General features: G+C 45.7%; 2 protein-coding genes across 2 annotated transcripts in view; both read right to left on the bottom strand.

The window, feature by feature from the left end:
• Positions 1 to 1,582: 1,582 nt before the first annotated feature.
• Positions 1,583 to 23,571, bottom strand: part of MCF2L2 (MCF.2 cell line derived transforming sequence-like 2) — a 194,542-nt gene continuing 172,553 nt past the window's right edge. The window contains exons 25-29 of the mRNA XM_029214819.1: positions 17,207 to 17,240; positions 15,761 to 15,858; positions 3,231 to 3,319; positions 2,770 to 2,873; positions 1,583 to 2,694 (exon numbers count right to left, since the gene is read on the bottom strand). Coding sequence (XP_029070652.1) covers positions 2,562 to 2,694; positions 2,770 to 2,873; positions 3,231 to 3,319; positions 15,761 to 15,858; positions 17,207 to 17,240 — 458 coding nt within the window. The 3' untranslated portion in view covers positions 1,583 to 2,561. The remainder of the gene's footprint in view (positions 2,695 to 2,769; positions 2,874 to 3,230; positions 3,320 to 15,760; positions 15,859 to 17,206; positions 17,241 to 23,571) is intronic.
• On the bottom strand, positions 3,837 to 5,660 carry LOC114890889. The gene is made up of 2 exons (XM_029214822.1): positions 4,949 to 5,660; positions 3,837 to 4,821 (listed from the first exon to the last, which is right to left on the bottom strand). Exons 1-2 carry the CDS (start codon positions 5,114 to 5,116, stop codon positions 4,252 to 4,254), a joined length of 738 nt encoding a protein of 245 aa, XP_029070655.1. The 5' UTR covers positions 5,117 to 5,660; the 3' UTR covers positions 3,837 to 4,251.

The following is a 23,571-nucleotide window of genomic DNA, read 5'->3' as shown; positions in this document are numbered from 1 at the left end:
TGTGTGCAAATAGTAAGTATTGTATCCTACCAATTTGAAACACACTCTACCATAAGACAGATACTTTGTTGTTAGGAAAGGGGGCATGAGAGTGTGGACCCACCACATAGTTCAACTTTCTGAAAAATTTCAAACACTCTGCTGGATAATCGTGCCAAGAAGCCCCTCCCTGATGGTCTATTCCTCACTCTCTTCCCTTTTTGGCCACCCAGTCAAAGGGCTTCTTTATGGATACACTATTTTCGTTTTCTTGAATTCTACAGTGATGTTCCCGAGTCTCATGGGAGACACTCCCCAGGTGCCTGCTGACCCACTCCATTCCAGGAATGTCAGGGGACTGAAAACTCAGCCAGATCCCTCATCCAGTGAAAAGTTAAAATCAAAGCACCCTAACAATTCCAAAAACAACTAAATCCAAAACTACCTGTAAAAATAAACAACTCCAGAGCTCAGGGTGCTGGTTATTAGCCATGATCGCTCAGCTTCCCGCCCACCCTCTGCTCTCTGCTTTGTGGTTGGGGCCATTCGCCTCCTCTGCCAGCGAGGGCTTTGCTCCTCCCTGTGTGCCTGGGTTCCCTTCAGTATTGCCGTAGCAACTGGCCTTCACCCTGAGAGCCCCAGTCGGTTCCAGAAGCTGCAGTTTACCATTTTCCCAACACTTAAGCAGCCTCATCACGCCCCTTCCTCTAGCACCAGCTGGCAGCAGAGTTCTGCATCCAGTTCCCAGGCCCGCCTTCAAGTTCCTGGGGGCACCTGGGGAATGCCACCCCCCCCACACACCAGAGGGCTACCCTCAGCCATGTGGGGCCCCCAACCTCTTCCCTTGTTCCCTCTGCCCTTGGGCTGGTAGCTGCTTCTTATAGTTAGAATCTTCATGATATCTCATTATCACTTTTTTTTCCCATTAAAATCTCCAATAGCTGGATAGCACTTCCTTATAGTAAATCCTTTCTGTTAAAATAACTAGTATAGTGTCTCTCTTGATTGGCTCCTGACTGATGAACTAAATAATTATAATACTAAATAATTCTGAAAATAAACCTGAAAATAAAATAACTAAAAATAGTGAATAGAAAAAAAATTGAATGACAAAGACAAAACTGAAGAGAAATAACTGAGAATAAGTAACTCTGAAAATAACTCAGAAACTAGCTCAAAAATTCTGAAACTAAAAAATTCAAAATATAATGTTCAAAAATGCAACAACTGAAAATAAAATAATTTAAAACCAAATAACTAAAAAATAAAAAACCCAAATAATAAATGAATGTAAAAATAACACAGAATCTAAAATAAGTGAAAATAAATTACTGTGAATATAAGTAACTCTAAAACCAAATAACTAGCGGAAAAACCCCAAAATAAAGACAGCTATTTTATTCTGAAAATAAAGGAATTCAAAAACTTCCAGTGAGTTTTTACTATTCAAATAAGTAACTGTAAAATAAATAATTCAAAAATGCCAATAACGAAAAATAGAATAACCATGAAAATAAATAACTCAGATATTAACAACTGAAAAGACAGATAATTAAAAATGAATAATTCTAAAGCTAATTTGGAAATATATAATTATTAAAACAAAGTAACTATAAATAACTGAAAATAAATAACTCAAAAACTAAGTAACTTTAAAGACAAAATAATTATAAACAGGTAACTTTAAAGCTATAAGATTAAATAACTAGAAAACTAAAAACAAATGAAAATTAATAAAACTAAAAATAAATAACCGAAGATAACTGAAACTAAAAACTAACGAGTCTAAACGTAAGAAATTAACCTGTAACCAACCCTCGCTAAAAGGAAACAATCCTGGAACAAAGTAACAAAAGTATCACATTAACATTCCTGTGGGGATTAAGGGAGGTGAACACAGGGCTGCCATGTGGAGTCTGAGCAGCTCTGATCTGAGGTTCTCAACCTAGCTCCCCACTTCCACCCCAGCAGAAATTTGGCAATGTCTGAAGGCATTTTTGATTGTCATAATTTGGGTAAGTGGGTGGGGGGGTGTTACAGGCATCTAGTGGGCAGAGGCCAGAGATGCTCCCAAACATCCTACAAGGCACAAGAAGTACCAACAACGAAGTATCCAGCCTGCGAAGTCAAAAGTGCCGACATTGAGAAACCCTGCGCTCAGCTCTCCAACATTGTATTATGCTAACCTCCAAAAGGCGCGTGTGCCGAGCAGCTCGAGGTTCGCGGGGTCCGCAACCAAGCCGGCTGCGCTCGCGCAGGCGTGCCTCTAATGGCGCAAGGTTCTCCACGGGCTCTGCGCCAAGTCCCTGCGCAGGAGTGCGTCAGCACCTGCAGGTTCTCCACGGGGTCTGCGCCGAGTCCCTGCGCGAGCAGGGCTGCACCGGGAGGGGTGGGCTCCGCGGGCGGATGGCGACCGCTCCTGAGGCTCCGGCAAGATGGTCCTGTTGCCCCCGGGCAGGGCAGCGGAGAGGTTCCAAGGCCCCTTTGCTGCTTCTGCTTAAGGGCGGGCCGGCCTCCGCATCCACAGCAGCGGCTCCTGGGAATGCAGGAGGCCGGGGAGGCTGGGTTGTCTGGGACGAGTGTCAGTTCTCTGCGGAGGGCGGCCTCAGGCCCCCTTCCCGCGCCCGCACTGCCTCTGCTCGAAAACCGGTCTCCCCACTGGGGTCGAGCAAGCCAGCGGACATCCCAGGGCTCTCCTCAGTTTTGTTTGTGGCCCTGAAATTCCAAGAAGAAAGTCAGAGGAGCAGTGGCTAACAAGTTCGCTTACTTTTCTTTCCGTTTCACACTCACGTGTCCTCTTCGCCGCCCTCTTTCTCTCCCTGGATGCTTTCTCCCGTTTCCTGAACAGACTTGGAGGATTCATAACTGTCGTCCAACTGGCAAAGCCCCGACAGCTGGAAGGGAAGGGACAGGGGTGTAATGCTGCGGTTGGGTGGGGAGCGGGTCCGGTCCACACGGCGATTCCCGCGGGCAGGGCGGGGCCGCCCCAGCTTTCCTATGGGGCCACTCAGGTCCTCAGCAAGAGACCCTAATTTTGGCCAGAGAGCAGGGGATCGCTAAGGAGCCGGGGATGTGGGGCCTGAGCCACTTTGCAGATCCAGTGACCTCAGCTTCCTGGATTAGGCCGAGTCCTTAATGGGTGAGAATCATGTAAAGGAGGGAGAGGGAAGGAGGAGAGGAAGAGGGGCAGGAGAAGCTGATGAACAGGGATGAGGGAAAATATGAAAGAGGTAAGAAGGAAAGAAATTTACACTCAGAGCACTGCTCTCCTTTTCCGTATCTTCTGCACCTTCACAATTGTCAAAGGTTTCCATGGAGATAAACTCCCTGCTGGAGCAACCTTGGGGAAAGAAAAGGAAGAATTTGGCTGGCCGTGGGGGAGAGGGCGTGGGAGGACAGGCCACGCAGCCTATGGCAGGATGGAATGGGCAGCACCGGTCTCCAGGAACCCATTCTCGCCATCTCTCCCTCCTCTCCCAGGACTGCACTGCTTCACCTGGGCCAGGAGGAGGGGGCCTGTGATCTCCAGGTTCCTTTTTCCAGCTCAAAATTCTGTAACTGTGAGAAGACATGTCCACATGGTGTTCAGAGTCCTACCTCCTTGTCCTCCAAGAAAAGTCATTGTCTTTTTGTGCTTGACGACCTTCCTGCCTTCCCTCCTTCCCGCCCTCCTTTCTTCCTTACCTCCTTCTCTCCCCTGATTACTGCCCATTTCCCATTTCCTTGGCAGCCTCTGCCAAAAGCCACTGCTCTCCCCGTGGGAAAATCAGAGGGAGAGGAAGTACATCCTGCCTCTCTTGCCACTGAATGATTAACTTACCAATTAGCCACACCATTGTGCACCTGTTCTGTGCCAGGGCTGTTAAAGACACTGGGGAGGAACAGCAAATCCCACCAAATACTGAGCCTGCTGTATGTCTGCGGGGATGTCAGGCATTTGTCAAAAGTTAAGCCTCACACAACTGTAAGGACCTTAGCCCTTGGCCTGTAAACACTGCAGTTGAAATCTACACATTTATACTTTTTTTTTCTTTTTTTTCTTTTTTTTTGGTGCCGTGCCGATCAGCTTGTGGGATCTTAGTTCCCCGACCAGAGATTGAACCCAGGCCCTCGCAGTGAGAGCGTGGAGTCCTAACCACTGGACCGCCGGGGAATTCCCTCCACATTACTACTCTAAAGACGGGATCTCTGTCCCCACAATTCTCCCAAGTCAGCTTAGGGAGGCGAGCATGTGCAGAAAGATCTTGATCTGAGGGAGCCCCAGGTTGAGCGTCAGCTGAGTCCAGTCCATCCCGCAGGAATCTGAGCACAGGAGAGTTTCAATTTCGGTGAGAATTCAGGGGGAGGGGCCTTGTGGGGGCGCTGGAGCGAGCGGAAGTAGCCTGCAGTTGGGGTTGGGGGGCACAGTATCTCTGGGAGCAGGCATCCAGCAAGAGGGAGCTCCCGACCTGCCGCCCAGAGACCCCCCCCCAGCTGCGTTCGGGGCCCGGGGTCCTCCCCGGAGCAGGGCCGTGAGGGTTGTGCGAGCACGACGGGGAGCAGCCGGGCAGCCGCTTCCTGGAGGCCTCCAGAGACGCCGCGGGACGACGCAGGGGCAAAGCCTGGTTTAACTCCGGAGGGAGCGCGTAGGAGAAAGTAGCTCTGGGAGGCGCCTCCCACCACCCTCCTCCAGGTGTGACTGCGGGGCACCCGCAGTAACCCCCAGAGACGCCTCTTTAGGGCGACCATCCCGCGTGGGTCCCCTTGGACCAGGAGCAGACAGTGAGGACGGAGGGATGGCGGTCTTGCTGGAAAGCTCTTAGGGAGGAACAGAGCAGGAGCGGTTGCGCCCTTGACCAGCCCCTGCGTGGATAGAAGAGCTGCGTCTGCAGGGGCCGTGGCCTCAGTGCCCCAGGCAATGCCCGGTGCCAGGGGCCCCAGAGCCGCCCGCTGGGAGGAGCCCGGGGTGGTAGCGGGGCTGGGCGGCAACCTGGGAACTGAAAGACGTGAGGACGAGGTCCAGACATTCCTCGAGGTAAGGGGCTGCTTTCTCCTCTCTCCTGTGGACTCTGCAGGCTGGGGAGTGTGCGGGGGCCTCAGCCGGGCACAGGGCTGGCACAGAGGGGCCCTCGCACACTTGGCCACGCGTTGACTGCATTATTTCAGGGTCATCCAGGCCATCATCCCCTGCCTCCAGGTACGGATTTGCCTGGGCTGGCAAGAGGACCAATCCTCCGAGCACAGTCAAGACCCAGACACCACCTCCCTGCTGGGGCCGGCGGTGCACATGGGCTCCTCGGCTCCTGGTACCACAGGTGAGGGTGGGGGCCGCCTGGGGCCCCACAGGCCTCCAGTTTCATCTAGGGCAGGGTTTTCCATACTCCTTAGAGTGTGACCCAGGGAGGGGCAAATTTTACATCCCAGCGCAGTGCACACACAGAAATACATTCACAGAATTAAAACCAACGTTTGTGGAACCATATTGTGCTTACAGTGTGTGATGTCCTCATCTATTCTGTTCTGTTCTTTCTAGTCTATTTGTTTGTTCTGTTCTTTTATTCTGTTCTATTCTATCCTGGAGACAGAGGAGGAGAGGGGCTGTGGGAGGCGGCGGGGTCACCCACAGTCTCCTCACAGGACACTTCGAGGGAGAGTTTCTTCCGAGGCAAACTGCATCTGCCCTGGGTGAGCCCTCATGTGTCTCCCCCATGGGCCCCGGGCTCTTGGCAGCAGAGACAACACCCTGTTCACCCAGTATCCCTCATGGCTCCTGGAAGAAACCCAGAATTCTTAGAACCCGCAAGTCTTGGAGAACGTCCCTCAGTCAAAGCCCCCCAGTTGTGCAGGGGAGGAAAGTGCAGCTCACTGCAGTCTTTTGCTGTATCTTTGTCATTTCCATATTTAATCCCTGCCTCCTGGATTCACTGGCCATGGGCTCTGTGGTACTAAAATCTTAGGTACTAAGTCTTAGGTTTTATGGAGGTGGCAGCACTGAGGGGACCCCAGATTCTGGGTCTGGCAGGTCATAGGCACCTGAGTGAATGAGAGGCCCATTGCCTGGGGTAGGAGCAGGGGCTTTGGAGTCAGTCAGACCTGAGTGCAGTTTTGACTTTGTCTCTCACTCACTAGCTGTGTGATCTTGGGTAAGCCACTTAACCTCTCTGAGCATCAGTTTCCTTGTTTCTAAAATGGGGATAATAATACCTATTTTGCAGTTTTGATGTAATGATTAGCAAAAATGTTTGTAAAGTAAAATGGAATTTAATAAATAACACTCATTATTATTATTGTTAATAGTAATTATGATAATACTAAAGAGAAGGTCTCAGAACCACTCTGGGAACTCCAAGTGTGCTATTATTACTCACATTTTGGGGATATTTGTCTGCCATTTTCTTCATCCTCATAAACATCTGGGGGAGGAAATATTATAAAGTTAAAAAATGACTTTAACGGGAAGCAGAGTGCACACGTGCATGTGCACACACACACACACAGCAGAAAAGCCAAACTGAACATACAGACCCTTGACAAATAGTTAATCTGATTACAGCAAAACTTCAAGTGATAGTTGCATTCTTGGAAAATGAGCAGAATGACCCTGGTACCAGCCCAGGTCCAGCAGTGTGTTGGGAAGGTATACCCTGAGTCTCTGGGGCATTCCCAGTCCATGTAGAGAATAAGCGTAGAGTGTTGGTGGAGAAGGACAGGAAGAATAGGAAAGGTGGGCCATGAAAATTTATGCTGATGACAGGGTGTATTCTCTTCTTCCTCAGTGGATGATCTTCATGGCATACACCACATAAACCCTAAAATATTTAGGGAATTTAGTTTCAGTTAGCACCTAGTGTTTAAAATCCTGATCTTTTTTTGTTTAAAAAATGAAATATAGGGACTTCCATGGTGGTGCAGTGGTTAAGAATCTGCCTGCCAATGCAGGGGACACGGGTTCTAGCCCTGGTCTGGGAAGATCCCACATGCCACGGAACAACTGAGCCTCTGCGCCACAACTATTGAGCCTGCGCTCTAGAGCCCATGAGCCACAACTACTGAGCCCACGTGCCACAACTACTGAAGCCCACGCACCTAGAGCCCATGCTCCACAACAAGAGAAGCCACCACAACTAGAGAAAGCCTGCGCGCAGCAACGAAGACCCAAGTACAGCCATAAATAAATATATTTTTAAAATGAAATTTATTAACAAGTGAGCCCATTAGTGAGTTTAAACTATCCTCTTCAGAATACATGTTTCTGGTAAACTATAGACTTTGAAGATAAAATTGTGGATTTTCCCTTGCTGTCCACTAGGTGACACAAAGGGACAACTGTAGATCCTGCTAGTTCAGAGACAGCTCTTAGCCCATAGATTTCAAAGTGGCAAACTATTTCTATTTTCTTTCAAACTGGAGTTTCCTTTGTTCCTCTTTTCCTTTAAAAGAACTCTCTCTATTATATGAACTAAAGTACATCATTTTCGCCTGGGGTTGGGGGAATGGAGAAGTAACGCGTTAAGCCCCTGGGGCTTTCCTTCCCTTCCCTGGAGGAACAGACCTGGGCAACTAGTTGCTATTTAATATGCCAGCAGCAATCTAGGCACCAGCCTAAGAACTTCATCTAATTCTCACAGCAAGACTATACAGTATTGCTTCCATATTGTAAAATAATTAATGAAAAGAATTTAAGCACAAAGAAGTTAAGTAATTCATCCAGAAAGATGGAGCTGAAGTCTGTAAGCCCTCAGCGCTTTGGCCCTTAACTGTGGGCTCTGCTGCTGAGCTCTTTCTGTGCCTTCTAGGAGTCAGCCAGTGGGCTCATGTTCTGCCTAATTCATCCCAGTAGCTCTGCAGGGCTCACGACAGGTGAGATCTCCAGGATGCTTCCATAGGTACTAGGCTGGATTAGGATCTTTTGCTTGGTGCCCCAGAGTGTAAACTTGGATGTCTAGGCTGGTCTATATTTGAAGTGTCCATTTCCTTTGCATACCTGTCTCTGGCCAAGAGGAAAGGAATCACTCCTAAACATTCAATTAATTGCTTTCAGATTCCACATATTCTCACAGCACTTTTTTTTTTTTAGTGCATTTTTTTGTTGTCAAAGTCCCTGCCAGCTTCTAGAGCAGTCCGAGCTTGCCATCTTAGACTTTCAGGGCTGCTAGGAGCTGGGGTCAAAGAAACCTCACAATTGGGAAACTATCACCTAGCTCAGCAACCAGCTGCTCTCTGATGTGTCTATAGCTGGTTTTAGCCAAAGCCTTGCCCATTTCATCAGAGATTTAATGAGAATTTTTCCATAAGACTAAAATATAAAGCCCCCCAGGCAAAGGAAACAGTTGTCACGCTTGAGGAAGTCATTGATCCTGATTATCATGAGGTGGTCAGGCTGCTACCTAATAGAGGCAGAGAAGAACGCATCTGGTGGTCCACTGGGACGTCTCCCAGTGCATACTCCCCTGCCCTGCTGTAACTGTAAATGGGCAAGCAAAAGAACAATAGCTAGACAAGAGTCTGGGACACCCACTATGCATGCCACCAGCAGAAGTGCCAGATGAAGGGGAAGGGGATATAGAATGAGTGGGAGGGAGATGATGACTTAAAGGTACAACCCAAGTGCAACTGCAGCAGCAGGTGGCAGACATAGATTTAAGTTAAGTAGGACACTTACTATGTCCACTGGTGGAAATGTCCCCCTTGGGAACCAAGACCTCCAGACCCACTGAGGCTGAAGTTGCAGGAATGGGAGGACAGATTCCCTATGTGGGTCACCAGTAGTGGGATAATGAATAAGGTCACAACTCATTCAACCTTTTGGCTCCCAGATTCATATTTTCTGCTTACTGGGGTCCTGGTGCCATAAAGTGGCCATTGGTTTAAGGTATATACAGCATCCTAAGGTTAGCACCCCAACCCCTCAGTCTCAGGTCCAAACTGCTGCTCACCCTTGCCTTCAAGAGGCTACTCCATGGCTCTATCAGGTCGGCAGCTTCTGAATATGTGGTAGGACCAGTGGGTTGGTCCTGCAGTCACATGCCCATGGCTGTTCCTCTTTTGCCACCGAGTGAGTCCCCCAATCAAAACAATGTTCTATCCTTGGACAGTGCTGCAGACTGAGGCACTGAAGGCAGGAAAGGCACATGTGTCAATCCCGTTCAGGGTGAATCACGGTACTTTCCAGCTTGGAGGATCTGATGAAATCAACTAGTCTCTTCAAGGAACAGTATCCAACTGAGGGCTCAGCATGGATCTCTGTGCTGGAAGGTTGGACAGTCAACAGTGGCAGTATCTAGATTGGTCTTGACGGCAGGGAGCCCATGCTGCTAGGCCCGTGCACAGCCTCCCATTCTGCTGCCAAAGCTTCTCCATGTATGAGCCCATTGTGCACATACTGGGTTGCCAAGGAAGAAGCTGGCTGACACCTCCTGGCCAAGTCATCTAGTCAGCTTGGTTCTTTGGTAACTTCTCTGCAATGGATGTTCTCTGGGGGGCATTAAAGTGTAGCACAAAGATCCTTACATTTTGAGCTCGTGTCCATAGGTCTATGTGCCTCTTCCCTAGTCAGATTATGTTGTAATTTGATGCTGGTTATTGTTCTAGAAGGGGATTGGGAAGGGGGTGGGGATGTATCCTGAGGAGGGCAAGCATTGTCTTGTACAGTAAGTCCCCTACATATGAACGAGTTTCGTTCTGAGAGCGTGTTCATAAGTCCAATTTGTTCGTAAGTCCAATAAAGTTAGCCTAGGTACGCAACTAACACAATCGGCTATACGGTACTGTACTGTAATAGGTTTATAATACTTTTCACACAAACAATACATAAAAAACAAACACAAAAAATAAAACATTTTTAATCTTACGGTACAGTACCTTGAAAAGTACAGTAGTACAGCACAACAGCTGGCATCCAAGGGCTGGCACTGAGTGAGCAGGCAAGAAGAGTTACTGACTGGAGGAGGGAGAGGAGGTGGGGGATGGTAGAGCTGAAGGATCGTCAGCAATAGGAGATGGAGGGCAAGCTGCAATTTCACTCATGCCTGACGTTGATGGCATAGGTTCTGGTTCCTTGCTGGATTCAGTTCCATCTACCCTCTTGAAAAAATGGTCCAGAGATATCTGGGTAGTAGCTCTATTTTTCTCATCATAGGTGACACGGTAGCACTGGATTGCATTCTGAATGGTTGCTGCAATCTTCGTGTACCATTCTACATTCGGGCCCTTTGCCTCAAAAACTAACCGTGCCTCCTCAGATAAAGAAAATCTTGCCATTTCCTGCGTCATGAATCTCTTCCGTTCTTCAGTTACTTCTTCTTCCTCTTGTCGCTCCACTCTCTCAATTATTTTCACTTTCGTTTCCATTGGTATCGCTTGGTGCTTCTTAGCAGTACCAACCACATCACTGCTGCTTTTACACTTGCTTCCAGACATCCTGGGCTTGAAGTAAAGACACTGTACTGCTGTACTGTATACAGTACTGTAAAGTACACAAAAGCACAACCACTGGTAGAGGATGCACGCATGTGACAATGTACGCCAGACACACGAACTAACGTGACTGGACACGCAAACGCACTTCTGCATCTTTGAAAGTTTGCAACTTGATTGTTTGTATGTAGGGGACTTACTGTCTCATCTGAGACTTCTGCATCATCTTGCGGGGAGGAGAAGGGCCAATCTTTCAACAAGGGGGAGTGGGCCACTTCTGCCAGCCCCGGAGAACAAGGGCATGTACCCAGATATTCTCCAGTTTTAGGGTCCTATATCCTCCCTGTCAGGGCCTGACTTGCCTACTTCATCTATTGGCACTAGGGGCCCAAAATAATAAGGCAGCAGACTTGCCTAGGCTGAGAATTCATCCTTTTCTCAAGTACTGCCCTCTGCCCTCTGCTGTAGGCGATGAGGGGCTGAACACTGGAAAGGAGGCCCTCTGATTCTCACAGTGCTTTAAATTGGCGATTAATCTGAGGCTGTCACTTTCTTCACTCTCTTCAATGCATCAGTGGTGCTTAGCAATAACCACCCAGTTCCATGTTCCTGATAGTTAATATTTTCCCTAAACCTCTCAAATGCTAGAGACATTGCGCCAGCTGGTGCATCCCTGTCTGCCTGTATCTGATCCCAGGTCACCACCAGGGAATGTCTTAGCAACTGAACTGCTACATAGGCCAGGGACCAGCACTTCCAACACTCCACCTACCACTAGCAATGGAGTCCTCACTGCCATTTGGCCAGCAAGTGACCCAACACCAGAATCCCATCCTTTCTAGGACCTCTCTGGGTACTAACTGTCTTAGGTCAGGTTTCCCAGAAGCAGATTGTACAAGCGAGTTAAGGAGAAAGGGCTTTCAGTTGAAATGTGTAAGGCAATGAGGGCAGAAGACAGAGCAAGGAAGAAGCCAGGTGCAGACGAGGGTTCAGCCAAGTCCAGCATCTGCCTGATCCCCTGAGAAATGCTGGAATATGGATGGCACCACAAGTGTCCCATCTGAGGTAGAAGGGCTGGCTTTTGTACCAGCCAGCCAAGCTGCCCTTGAGGGAGGCCATAAGCTCTTAGGCATTTCTTGGCTGGATGACTCTGGTCGGCTGAAGATCGAAACTGACTGATAAAAAGGATCTGGATGAGGTCTCAACAACCTCTACTATACTACCATGTGTGGCCTTTTTATTTATTTATTTTTTAAACATCTTTACTGGAGTATAATTGCTTTACAATATTGTGTTAATTTCTGCTGTATAACAAAGTGAATCAGCTATACATATACATATATCCCCATACCCTCTCCCTCTTGCGTCTCCCTCCCAGCCTCCCTATCCCACCCCTCGAGGTGGTCACAAAGCACCAAGCTGATCTCCCTGTGCTATGCGGCTACTTCCCACTAGCTATCTACTTTACATTTGGTAGTGTACATATGCCTATGCCACTCTCTCACTTCATCCCAGCTTACCCTTCCCCCTCCCCGTGTCCTCACGTCCATTCTCTACGTCTGCGTCTTTATTCCTGTCCTGCCCCTAGGTTCATCAGAACCATTTTTTTTTTTTTAGATTCCATACATATGTGTTAGCATATGGTATATGTTTTTCTCTTTCTGACTTACTTCACTCTGTATGACAGACTCTAGGTCCATCCACCTCACTACAAATAACTCAATTTCGTTTCTTTTTATGGCTGAGTAATATTCCATTGTATATATGTGCCACATCTTCTTTATCCATTCATCTGCCAATGGACACCTAGGTTGCTTCCATGTCCTGGCTATTGTAAATAGTGCTGCAATGCACATTGTGGTACATGACTCTTTTTGAATTATGGTTTTCTCAGGGTATACGCCCAGTAGTGGGATTGCTGGGTCCTATGGTAGTTCTATTTGTAGTTTTTTAAGGAACCTTTATACTGTTCTCCACAGTGGCTGTATCAATTTGCATTCCCACCAACAGTGCAAGAGGGTTCCCTTTTCTCCACACCCTCTCCAGCATTTACTGTTTGTAGATTTTTAAAATAAATTTATTTATTTTTGGCTGTGTTGGGTCTTCGTTTCTGTGTGAGGGCTTTCTCTAGTTGTGGCAAGCGGGGGCCACTCTTCATCGCGGTGCACAGGCCTCTCACTATCGCGGCCTCTGTTGTTGTGGAGCACAGGCTCCACACGTGCAGGCTCAGCAGTTGTGGCTCACAGGCCCAGTTGCTCCGCGGCATGTGGGATCTTCCCAGACCAGGGCTCGAACCCGTGTCCCCTGCATTGGCAGGCAGATTCTCAACCACTGCGCCACCAGGGAAGCCCCTGTTTGTAGATTTTTTGATGATGGCCATTCTGACCGGTGTGAGGTGATACCTCATTGTAGTTTTGATTTGCATTTCTCTAATGATTAATGATGTTGTACGGGTTTTGATAGATACATAATGTCATGCATCCACCATTATATCATACAGAATAGTTTCACTACCCTAAAAATCTCCTGTGCTCCACCTACTCATTTCCCATCCCCTACACTTAACCCCTGATAACTACTGATCTTTTTATTATCTCTATAGTTTTCTCTTTTCCAGAATGTCATATTTGAAATCATACAGTATGTAACCTTTTCAGATTGGCTTATTTCATTTAGCAATATGCATTTAAGTTTCCTCCATGTCTTTTTATGGCTTGATAGCTCATTTTCTTTTATTGCTGAATAATATCCCATTGTATGGATGTACTACAGTTTGCAAGTCATTTAGGTAAATACCAAGGAGTATGATTGCTGGCCATCTGGTAAGATTATCTTTAGCTTTGTGATAATCTGCCAAACTGTCTGTACTATTTTACATTCTTGTCAGCAATGAGAGTTTCTGTTGCTCCATATCCTCACCAGGATTTGGTATTTTCGGTGTCCTATACTACATTTACAATGTAAGTCTCAGTTTTTTTTGAGGTATCAGCCAATCTTTTGAAGAGCTGACTGGTTTTTGTGAACTTAACTAGTGAAAAAGTCACCAAAGCTCACATCGACCTAACAGTTACTCCCATGTTGTCTTTCTGTCTCCTGAAAGCAGCCTGCTTTCCTAGCATTGAAGGTGTGTGCATGCATGTGTGCACACAAACAGATACACACAGACACACATAAACATATATGGACACAGTCTACAACCAAGCCTAGACAAGGATACCCGTAACTAAATGTCAGCTATTCCTCTGTTCACCTCATGCCTTTGAGTCTGATGACCTTGAATTAGCTGGACAGAGATAGAGGGAAGAAAAGAAAGCACCTGGATAATCCACATCTTTATGTTTTGGGTAAAGGAGGAGTTATAACTTTATTAACTGGCTCATATCTGCAAATTTGTAGATTGTACCAATGTTGGCCCTTCTGTCCTCAAGCAAAGGGTCTTTTTTTTTTTGGCGGTACGCGGGCCTCTCACTGTTGTGGCCTCTCCCGTTGCGGAGCACAGGCTCCGGATGCGCAGGCTCAGCGGCCATGGCTCACAGGCCCAGCCACTCCGCGGCATGTGGGATCTTCCCAGACTGGGGCACGAACCCGTGTCCCCTGCATCGGCAGGCGGACTCTCAACCACTGTGCCACCAGGGAAGCCCGCAAAGGGTCTTTTAAAGGTCTCTTCAAGGGATTCTTGGAACATGAAAAAGGAGTTAAACACCTCAAGAACAAAACATATTTTATGATACAAGGTGGATAAGCCCAATATTCCAATAGTCCTTGATAATCTGAAGAGTCACTGTTAAGTGGGAAGCTAAGATATGACTTGATCAGAGACAGTATTGGGGGATAAAGCCAATTATTTAAGAGGTGAAAATATTGTTTATCTTTTCTTAAAAACATTTTTCACAAGCCAATTACGTCTCCATAGGAAAACAAAACAAATATTTCATATCTCACAGAGATTCTGCTACATAAAGGAATAGGTCTTATCATGCAAAGAAAATTTAGGGACTGTATTTCCTGAACTCTCACCAGCCACAATTTTTCTCAGGCCTTACTTTTCCTGGCCTGTACTAAGAAGAAAATAGGTAATTTTTCATTTTTCAAATATACAATTTTATAACACACATACACACCCTAATTGAGAATAACAGCCTTATTAAATGGCATTGCCTTAGTATTTGTTAACCAGTACTAAAAATTCAATTTCTTAATTAATTCTAATTGAGTTAAGAAATTCAATTTCTTAATTTTCATAATTTCATAAGAAATTATGAAAATTTCTTTAAAAAATTTTCCACATAATTAAGAAAATTTTGTCATATCCTGTCATATTTTGTCATAAAAAATTAATTTGTCATATCCTGCTCATTAGCATCCAAGGCTCTAGAAGTCTGAAGAGGAAACATACACTAGTTAGCCTTGTGCTGGAGAAGGGGGTGGTCTGTGTATGTTTCCTTAATGACAAGGAATTTGTAGCTTATAGGTGCTCAATAAATGTAGTTTGCACTAAAATTCCTTTCAGAGCCCTTTTCCAAATAAAGTGTATACCTGAAGACATACTACATGTCGCACCAAACTAATCACATGATAATCTAAAACCAAAGTCTCAAATACTAAATTCCCAATACTTTGATTATGGGCAGTGGTAAAAGCATAATCTTTTGGAAAAGATTGTCTTTAAATAGTCAAGGAAAGAAAAGATGACAACCAAAACAGCACATTCAAGCCCCATAAACACATAATCTATTATGTCATTAAAATAAAACACATAATCTATTATGTCATTAAAATATAAAAATGCCTCCACATTTGTTTTTCTTTTTGATCCTACGCCCAATTCTGCCTGCCAGAAGACTGACACACAAAGAAGTTAGAGCTGAAATCTTGCGAGGAAACCCCTGATCAAGTGCTGCTAACCTTTCCAAGGAAAGCTTTGGGAGGAGATGAAGTCGATAAACCCTGGATAGAGCAAGAAATACAGTGCCACCATCCAGTGTCTTTATTCCAAAGCAGGGACATTCTGGCAATGCTCTTAGCCTACAACCATTTCCTTAAGAGGACAGCTCTTCCAAAGAGTAAGTTACTTCTCAATGTGAAACATTTGCCCTTCATTTTAATTCTGGCCTAACTGGATCTATGCAAATGAATAGCAGGAAGTTGATTTTATACCTTTCTTCTTACTCACATAATTAAGGAAGGGCTGAGAATCCAGCAATGTCTTCCTCAGCTTCTAAGCAGCTGGTATCATAAAATTATAATACAGCACATTAAATGCTGTGATAGAATACTCCTTAAGGGAGTGGGTACAGAGACAAGGGAGACTCAGCTGTCCACCAGAGCCCTCACCCCTTGCCATCACCCCATTGCTTTCATGCCCCACTCTCCCATCAGATCCTACCTCTAATCTGACATGTGCTAGGGACTGAGACTTCCTTGCTACTGGTAGCTCTTTCCATATTTTCAATCCAGGGTGCAAATTCCACTTCATTGCCTTTGCTTTAGAGAAATATACATGACCTCACTACACTAGTTCTGTACTAGTTGAAGTGGTGCTGGCTCACACCAGATTATCCCCAGCTAAAGCCTTATGGACCTGCTTCCTCCTCCTTCTCTACCTGTGGTACAGAATTGCCCCAGCTCTCTGGTGACGTTCAGCAAAGGAATGTTCAAGGGATACCACCTGCTGGATCATATAGTTAACACCTAACTGGCTGCAAATCTGAGGTGAGGAGATGGAATCCCCTTTCATTGTCTCAAAAGCTGTTTCAAGTGCTCAACAAATAAGCACTTGCTAGGCACTGGAGGTCTGAGATGAATAAGATGTGCCCTGAGCTAAACCTCATCACCTCCTAGGTCTGCTTGCAGAGTAGTCTGCTAGCCTGATGTGATTATTCAACCAGTTTTTTAATTTGTTTATTCACTAAATATTTACTGACCACTTACATGAGTGCCAGGCCCTTGTATAATATGAGGCCCGTGGGAAGCTAAAACTAATAAGACAACCTCTATGCCCTAGAGGAAATTCATGGTCTAATGGGGAGGAAAACTTAAACACATCATAAAATTATAATACAGCACATTAAATGCTGTGATAGGGTACTCCTTAAGGGAGTGGGTACAGAGAGGAGGGAGACTCAGCTGTCCACCAGAGCCCTCACCCCTTGCCATCACTATCATCTCTTTGTTTTAGGGCCTGGGCTGCCTCTATTAGGAACAGGCCAAATGAGCCTAAAAAACTAAGCAGGCTGTACCTGAACTGGATCACAGGCTACGGGTTTATTCAACAAGCATTTACTGGGTACGTCCTGAGTGCCTTGGAGGGGGAGAGGAATCAGAGATGGAGAGTTTCTAAGTGGGCAGGAATAGATGGGGTAAGAAGCACCAGTGAGAACTGAACCCTGAAAGAAGTGTGAGTGTATATTCCTCCAGACAGGGAGGAATGAAGAGAGGAAGAAAGAGGATCAGGAGAGTTCCGGATGCAAGGAGGGAAGCTGAACCAGTTAACATGCAAAGTGGGAGGCAGGGTGAAAATAGGAGTAGAATTGGAGGTCCTCAGAGGAAAGTTCCAGAAAACAGCCAGAAGCAAAGGCATTTACGGGAGGTTTCAAAACGGCAGGTATGACTCAACTGCAACTCAGCAAGCCAGCATTAGGAAAGATACCCTAGGTTGGCAGTGGGGTCAGGGAGCTAATATATTTTAATTAGAAAAATTAAATTGAAATTTAATTGGAAATCCCTTGTAATAAGCTAAGTGTTGAAGAAAATCAATGAAAGCAATGATGTAGAATCAACAGGAACTATCGGCAACATTTGACACTTGTTAAAAAAAAAAATCAGTACACACCTAGTGCTTGCTTCAAACTGTATATTCCCTTGGCCTGAAATGAAAAAAAAACAGAAACAAAAAAACCGCAGCACTCTCAAATGTAAGCCAATTTGAATAGATTTTACATATTGATTTTATACACATGTATGTGTACACGTGTACACACGTGTACACATGTACACGCACAGAATACTATAAAAACTGATGAAAGCGTGTAGATCTTGGTCTTATTTTCTTAGTAATTTGGAAAACCTCTCAGCAGTCCTCACTTGGCCTTGGCAACCCCTCCCACTTCTCTGCCCATCCTGCTGCGTCCCGTGTGCCTTGATTCTCAGTCCATCCACGTTTCCACAGTTAGCTCCATTAGCACTGAATTAAGAAATAAACAATGGGCCCATTAAATGCTCACTTTTTCCACCGGAGCCCAAGTTACATGGCTTGGTAAGGGAAACATCATGCATTTCTGGGACAGGATGAAAATCACCTTCTTTGTTTGGGTGTTGTCCCAGCTGTGAGAATAGCACCAGGACTCAACCTCCAGTGTCCCTCACCGCCTGCACCTGCATTAAACCTAAACTGATACTTGAGGCTTACCTCCTTCTCTCTCAACCTCATTTCCTTCCACTCTACCCATGAACCTCTCAAGCCAGGCTCCAATTCATCACTGAACATGCTCCCTTGGCGGCAGCTCTGTGATTTCAAAGGTTCATGGGTCCACCGTTGTTGTTTTTTTTTTTTTGCGGTACGCGGGCCTCTCACTGTTGTGGCCTCTCCCATTGCGGAGCACAGGCTCTGGACGCGCAGGCTCAGCGGTCATGGCTCACAGACCCAGCCGCTCGGCGGCATGTGGGATCTTCCCGGACCGGGGCACGAACCCGTGTCCCCTGCATCGGCAGGCGGACTCTCAATCACTGCGCCACCAGGGAAGCCCCGTGGGTCCACCTTTATTACCCATGTGATGGCACGAGTTGCCCAGTTGCTAGGATGGGCCTGCGGCCTGGAGCACGATGCCTTGTACCACAAAGGGGCTTTACCTTGTACCACGCACCGTGCTGCCCCTGCAAAGCCGCCTGCCGCCAGAGCCCCTGCCCGGTGAGCCTGATCTCCCAGTGTCCCTAGGCCTCCCTGTCACACAGGGTCAGGCCACACAGGAGGAGGTTGTCCCAAACCACAGGGCCAGCTGCCCTCCTTGACTTGCGCCACCGCGTCCCACGCGTCGGGTTACGCTCTTCTCTTCCCAGCCCAGAGCCTCTCTGACTCTGTAACTCCCTCTGGGCACAGGCCCCTTCTGCCTGGCTGTCTCCAGAGGCCCTGTCTCCACACCCTCAGCGGCTCCCAGGGCCCGTCCTGTCGCCTTAGAGGCCCTCGTCGCTGGGGGCCCGGAGGCCTTGCCCAGAGGGCACGGAGTTATCATGCCCAGCAGTCCCGGTGGTTGAAGGTGGGGTCGGGCGGTGTAGGAATGAACTGGGGTGATGATGCGTAGGTGTCAGAGCCGTGTGAGTGCTGGGCAGCGGTGAGGTCCTGATGTTCCTGATCTGGCAGCCTCTGAAACCTCCCTCCCCTCTTGCCTGATGCCCCTGAGTCTGTGTTCGGCCCTGGAGTCTCATCTCTCGGGGACCAGCCCAAGGCCCCACTCCTGCTCACTCACCCACAGGGCGTGGAGGCCCCTCTGAATTCCTAGAGCCCTTGCTGGGGGCATCACTCGCAGTGACATTTCATCAGTCCCTGCTTGGTGAGCCAGGCTCAGGAGACCTGGTCCTGCTGCAGGAAAGCTGTGTGAAATTGACCCTCAGTTGGCCTGCCTGTGAAAGGAAGGGGCTGGGACCACACCTCTGGGCCGATCTTTTAGTTCAGTTTTTTTTTTTTTTAATCTAAACTACTTGCTAGCATTCTGGTTCTGCTTCTTATTTATATTTTACATTCCTGTCACAACCTAGAGCACACAGTGCTAGGACTTGAGGAAGACTTAAGAAATGTGTTTCTGAATTATTAACGGAATAAATGCCATGACCTCACAACAAACGTGTTTTTCTGTGGGGCAGGGAAGGGCAGGGTGATCTAGTTAAAACTCTAGATTGTAGATTAAGCTCAATATTGTTAAGATGTCACTTCACCAAATTGATCTGTAGATTTTACACAATCCCAATCAAGATCCCAGCAAGCTTTCTTATAGAAATCGACAAGCTGATTCTAAACATATATACAGAAATGTAAAGGATATAGAAGAGCCAAAACAACTTTAAAAAGGAAAAACAATGTCAAAGGACTCAAATGATCTGATTTTAAGACATTATAAAGCTACAGTAATCAAGATAGTAAGGTATTGATGTCAAGACAGATAAATAATCAATTAAACAGAATACAGCAGCCAGCAATAGATGCACTTATATAAAGAGTCAATTGGTGGAAGAAGAGTCTTTTCAACAATGGTGGTAGAACAACAATTAATGTGCACAAAATTGAACTTTGATTGACACTTTATACCATACACCATAAAACCCCCTCAGAATAGATCAGAGACCTAAATGTAAAACTTAAACTATAAACCATCTAGGAGAAAACATAGGAGAAAATCTTTGTGACCTTTAGCCAAATATTTCTCAGGCACAACACCAACAGTATGATCCATAATTTTTTAAAAATTGTATTTCATAAAACTCAAAATCTTCTGCCCTTAAAAAGGTACTCTTAAGAGAATGAAAAACTAAGCTACATACTGAAAGACAATATTTGCAAAGTATATATCCAATAAAGGACTTGTACTTAGAATATATTAAAAAAAACTCTCAAAACTAAATAATAAGAAAACAAGGAGATACATGTGTGATACAGAAGCACATAAAAAGACGCTCAACCATTAATCAAAACAAATTAAAACCTCAGTAACATGCCACGACATACCTATTAGAAGGCTTAAAATTTAAAAAGGCTGACAATACCAAGTGTTGGCGAGGGTGTGGAGCAAGGGGAACTTTCATACACTGCTGTGGGAGTATAAGATGGTATAACCACACTGGAAAATAGCGTAGCCATTTCTTAAAAAATTAAACGTGCACCTGCCATCTGGCCTAACCATTACACTTTTAAGTATTTACCCAAGAGAAATGAAAACCTAAGTCCATGAGAAGATTTGTACTCAAATGTGCATAGCAGCATTATCCAGAATAGCCCCTCAGAAGTGGAAAGAAAACAAATGTTCATTAACAGGTAAATGGATATGTAAACTGGGGTATAGCCAAACAATGGAATGCTACACAGCAATTAAAAGGAATGTACTATTGCTACACAAAGCAACATAAATGCATCTCAAAACAATTATGCTGGGACTTCCCTGGTGGCGCAGTGGTTAAGAATGCGCCTGCCGATGCAGAGGGGACATGGGTTCAAGACCTGGTCTGGGAATATTCCATATGCCGCGGAGCAACTAAGCCTGTGCGCCACAACTACTGAGCCTGAGCTCTAGAGCCCACGTGCCACAACTACTGAAGTCCGTGCACCTAGAGCCCGTGCTCCACAATAAGAGAAGCTACTGCAATGAGAAGCCCGGGCACCACAACAAAGGGTGTTCACCGCAACTAGAGAAAGCCCGCGTGCAGCCACAAAGACCCAACACAGCCAAAAATAAATTAAAAAAAAAAAATAGCTAGGTGAGAGAAACTAGGCCAAAAAAAGTACATGCTATATATTTTCTTTATGGAATTTTAGAAAAATCAAAGTAATCTATAGCGATAGAAATGAGATCAGTAATCACCTGGAGAGCTGTAGGGGGGTAAGAGAGGGGCAAGAGAAAGGTAATAAAAAGAGACATGAGGAAAATTTTGGGGGTGAAAGAAGTGTTCATTATCTTGATTGTGTGATGCTTTCACAGGTATGTACATATGTCAAAATTTATCAAATTGTATACTTTAAATATGTGCAATTTACTATGTCAATTATACCTCAATAAAGCTGTATTTATTTTCAATAAAACTGTTTTAAAAATTGTAGTTTGGGCTTCCCTGGTGGCGCAGTGGTTGAGAGTCTGCCTGCCGATGCAGGGGACACGGGTTTGTGCCCCGGTCCGGGAAGATCCCACATGCCATGAGCGGCTGGGCCCGTGAGCCATGGCCGCTGAGCCTGCGCATCCGGAGCCTGTGCTCCACAACGGGAGAGGCCACAGCAGTGAGAGGCCCGCGTACCGCAAAAAAAAGAAAAAAAAAAAATTGTAGTTTAAGGCCTCTGCCCAGAAACTTTAATAAGCTACAATGCATATTCTCAGGTATAAGCCCTAGCTATCCTAATTCTACAGTTCTAGGCTAGGACCCAGAAATATGCATTTGACCCAAGCTCTTCAAGTAATTCCACTGCAGGCTGTCCCTAAACCACCCTTTGTGAAACACTGGTCTAGGGAGTAAGGATTTCTAGAACAATATTGTTATTAGAATGTTTGTTTCTGGGGAAAATAAGTAACTTTTTCTACTAGGGTTGTTACATGTTTCTGTACTATGCCCCCAGAGCACGCATATTCCATTACCATAACACATATTTAGCATACTATTAATAGTTCAAAAACAAAATTAAATCATAGTTTTTTTCCAATCTTACCTTTATATAAATTAAAATTAACTACATGATCTTGTTACCATTTCCTGGCAGAGGCCTACAGTGTAAATCGAGAAATTAGGCCACTTGATTGTAACTGAAAACCAATGTGGTGGTTTTTCCAATCACATTTCTTATCTTTTTCTTCATCTTTCGACGCACACCCACCCTCACATCCTCCTGACTAGTTCATGATCAGAGAAGACACAGAAAGAGCGTGAAATGGTTTCATTCCTGCTAAGTCTCTGAAGACAAAGTTATCTTTTCACACTTACATAATTTTTCTTAGTAAACAAAAAAATCGTTGCCAGTATAAATGATAGGAGATAGGTTTTCCACATGAGACTAGCATCTCTTAACCCTAGCAACATTACCCGAAGGAAATATTAGAACTCAATTGATGAAGCTTGTTGTGGATTTTCCTATCTAATATCACTTGAGAAGACAAATGTGAAAGGGTAAAGCCTACTCAAAGATGATTTTTCATGATTAAAGGGAATACAGTGAGTGACATCTGTGAAAATGGTGCAGGGAAAAAAAATCCCTCCAAAAATTCTCTCCTCAATGAAAGCATGGAAAAAACTGATAAAAATAGTCAGACACAATATTTTCAGAATGCTGGAAATTAAACAAAGGCAATCAGGAAAGCATTAATTCAAGAAGAATGGATGAATCTCAGTATGACCAGTGAGCTCTGTGGTGTCTTAGTTGCCCTAGTCCCATCTCACCCCTTCTTCTTGGTGGTGGCCTTGGAAGCCAACAGCCTGCAATCATGGTGAAAATTAGCAAGCCGGCACCTGTAGGAAGGGACAGAACAGGGTTGGAGCTCCTTCAAAGTCTCATTCCCAGTAGATAGTCATTATTTGAGTTGTCTGGGGATTCCCTGGAATATCCTACTTGAAAGGCTGTCTTTATTAACCCAACTAAGAGCTTGCTCAGTGTGAAAGGCCTTTTCCCCAGGGGCATTTGTAGAAAATGTCCAGGGTGATTGTTTAACTTCTTGGCTGCTTGAGGCACTGCATATCAGCTGGGGCAAAAATAGGCTAATCAAAAAGTTTAAAAGGAAAAACTTAAGAATAAGATATACATAGTGGTTTTGAAAAACTCCAAATAGTCCTGAGAATCTAGAAGTCCATTGTGCACATGACCAGGGTTGTGTGCATGCTCAGGAAAAATCTTAGCAGGGCTTATGCTCTCACCTTGGCTGATCTTGAGGCTCTGCACAAACAGGAATTGAAGGCTAACGTGGAATTGTCACCTGTCTGGCTGAATATTGAAGGTGTGCTTCAAAATCCATGTAGAGGGACTTCCCTGGTGGTGCAGTGATTAAGAATCTGTCTGCCAATGCAGGGGACATGGGTTCGAGCCCTGGTCTGGGAAGATCCCACATGCTGCAGAGCAACTAAGCCCGTGTGCCACAACTACTGAACCTGAGCTCTAGAGCCCACGGGCCGCAACTACTGAGCCCGTGTGCCACAACTACTGAAGCCCACACAGGGAGAGCCCATGCTCCGCAACAAGAGAAGCCACCACAATGAGAAGCCTGCACACTGCAACGAAGAGTAGTCCCCACTCGCCGCAACTAGAGAAAGCCCATGTGCAACAATGGAGACTCAATGCAGCCAAAAAATAAAATATAAATAAATAAATAAACTTATAAAAAACAAAAATCCACAGAGCCCCTTGGCAAAGACTGGAATGCTTGTTGGTTTCAGGTGTTTAAGGAAATCTCTGCCCAGTCATGAACCAAGCAGAGACTTCAGTGGCTACACATGACCACGAATACAGATTTTATAGAATTG

The sequence above is a fragment of the Monodon monoceros genome, unplaced genomic scaffold (genome assembly GCF_005190385.1).
Source record: "Monodon monoceros isolate NGI ecotype Baffin Bay Population unplaced genomic scaffold, NGI_Narwhal_1 Super_Scaffold_11, whole genome shotgun sequence".
Classification (NCBI taxonomy): domain Eukaryota; kingdom Metazoa; phylum Chordata; class Mammalia; order Artiodactyla; family Monodontidae; genus Monodon; species Monodon monoceros.
The sequence above is the reverse complement of the archived record's forward strand: the minus strand, read 5'-3'. Positions and strand labels throughout refer to the sequence as shown.